The sequence below is a fragment of the Penaeus monodon genome, chromosome 29, assembly GCF_015228065.2.
Source record: "Penaeus monodon isolate SGIC_2016 chromosome 29, NSTDA_Pmon_1, whole genome shotgun sequence".
Lineage (NCBI taxonomy): Eukaryota > Metazoa > Arthropoda > Malacostraca > Decapoda > Penaeidae > Penaeus > Penaeus monodon.
The window spans coordinates 30,086,390-30,086,750 of record NC_051414.1 but is presented as its reverse complement, the minus strand read 5'-3'; the positions used below and the strand labels follow the sequence as shown (position 1 = coordinate 30,086,750).

At 29.9% G+C, this 361-nt stretch overlaps 1 protein-coding gene across 1 annotated transcript in view; it reads left to right on the top strand.

Moving 5' to 3' along the window:
• Positions 1–361, top strand: part of LOC119592138 (UPF0415 protein C7orf25 homolog) — a gene marked incomplete in the record, with an annotated part of 6,989 nt that overhangs the window by 1,195 nt on the left and 5,433 nt on the right. Inside the window, 1 exon segment of the mRNA XM_037940957.1 lies at positions 159–257. Coding sequence (XP_037796885.1) covers positions 159–257 — 99 coding nt within the window.

Genomic DNA, 361 nt, shown 5'->3' with positions numbered 1-361 from the left:
TTATGGGTTATTGAACCTGTATATTCCATCTTACAGTAAAAAAAAAGATTGTAGAATTGACTTTTTTTTCTACTTTAAAGTGAAAATTTTGTCTTTTCTGTTCATTATTTTGTATAGATACACATTACATCTTTACTGATATTTTGACATCTTTTCAGAAACTTGAAGATAGGAGTGAACTAAAGGAAGAACATATACAATGTTCGAACTTGGGCCAGCTAGAAGCACTTGCTGATGTTGCTACAGAGGTTGCTGATGTGAGTAGGAAAAGGAAAATCAAGGAAATTATATCAAGTATATGTATTTTTTGATGTCTATATTTTTTATCTTTCCATGATGATTTGATGAATGATTTGCGATC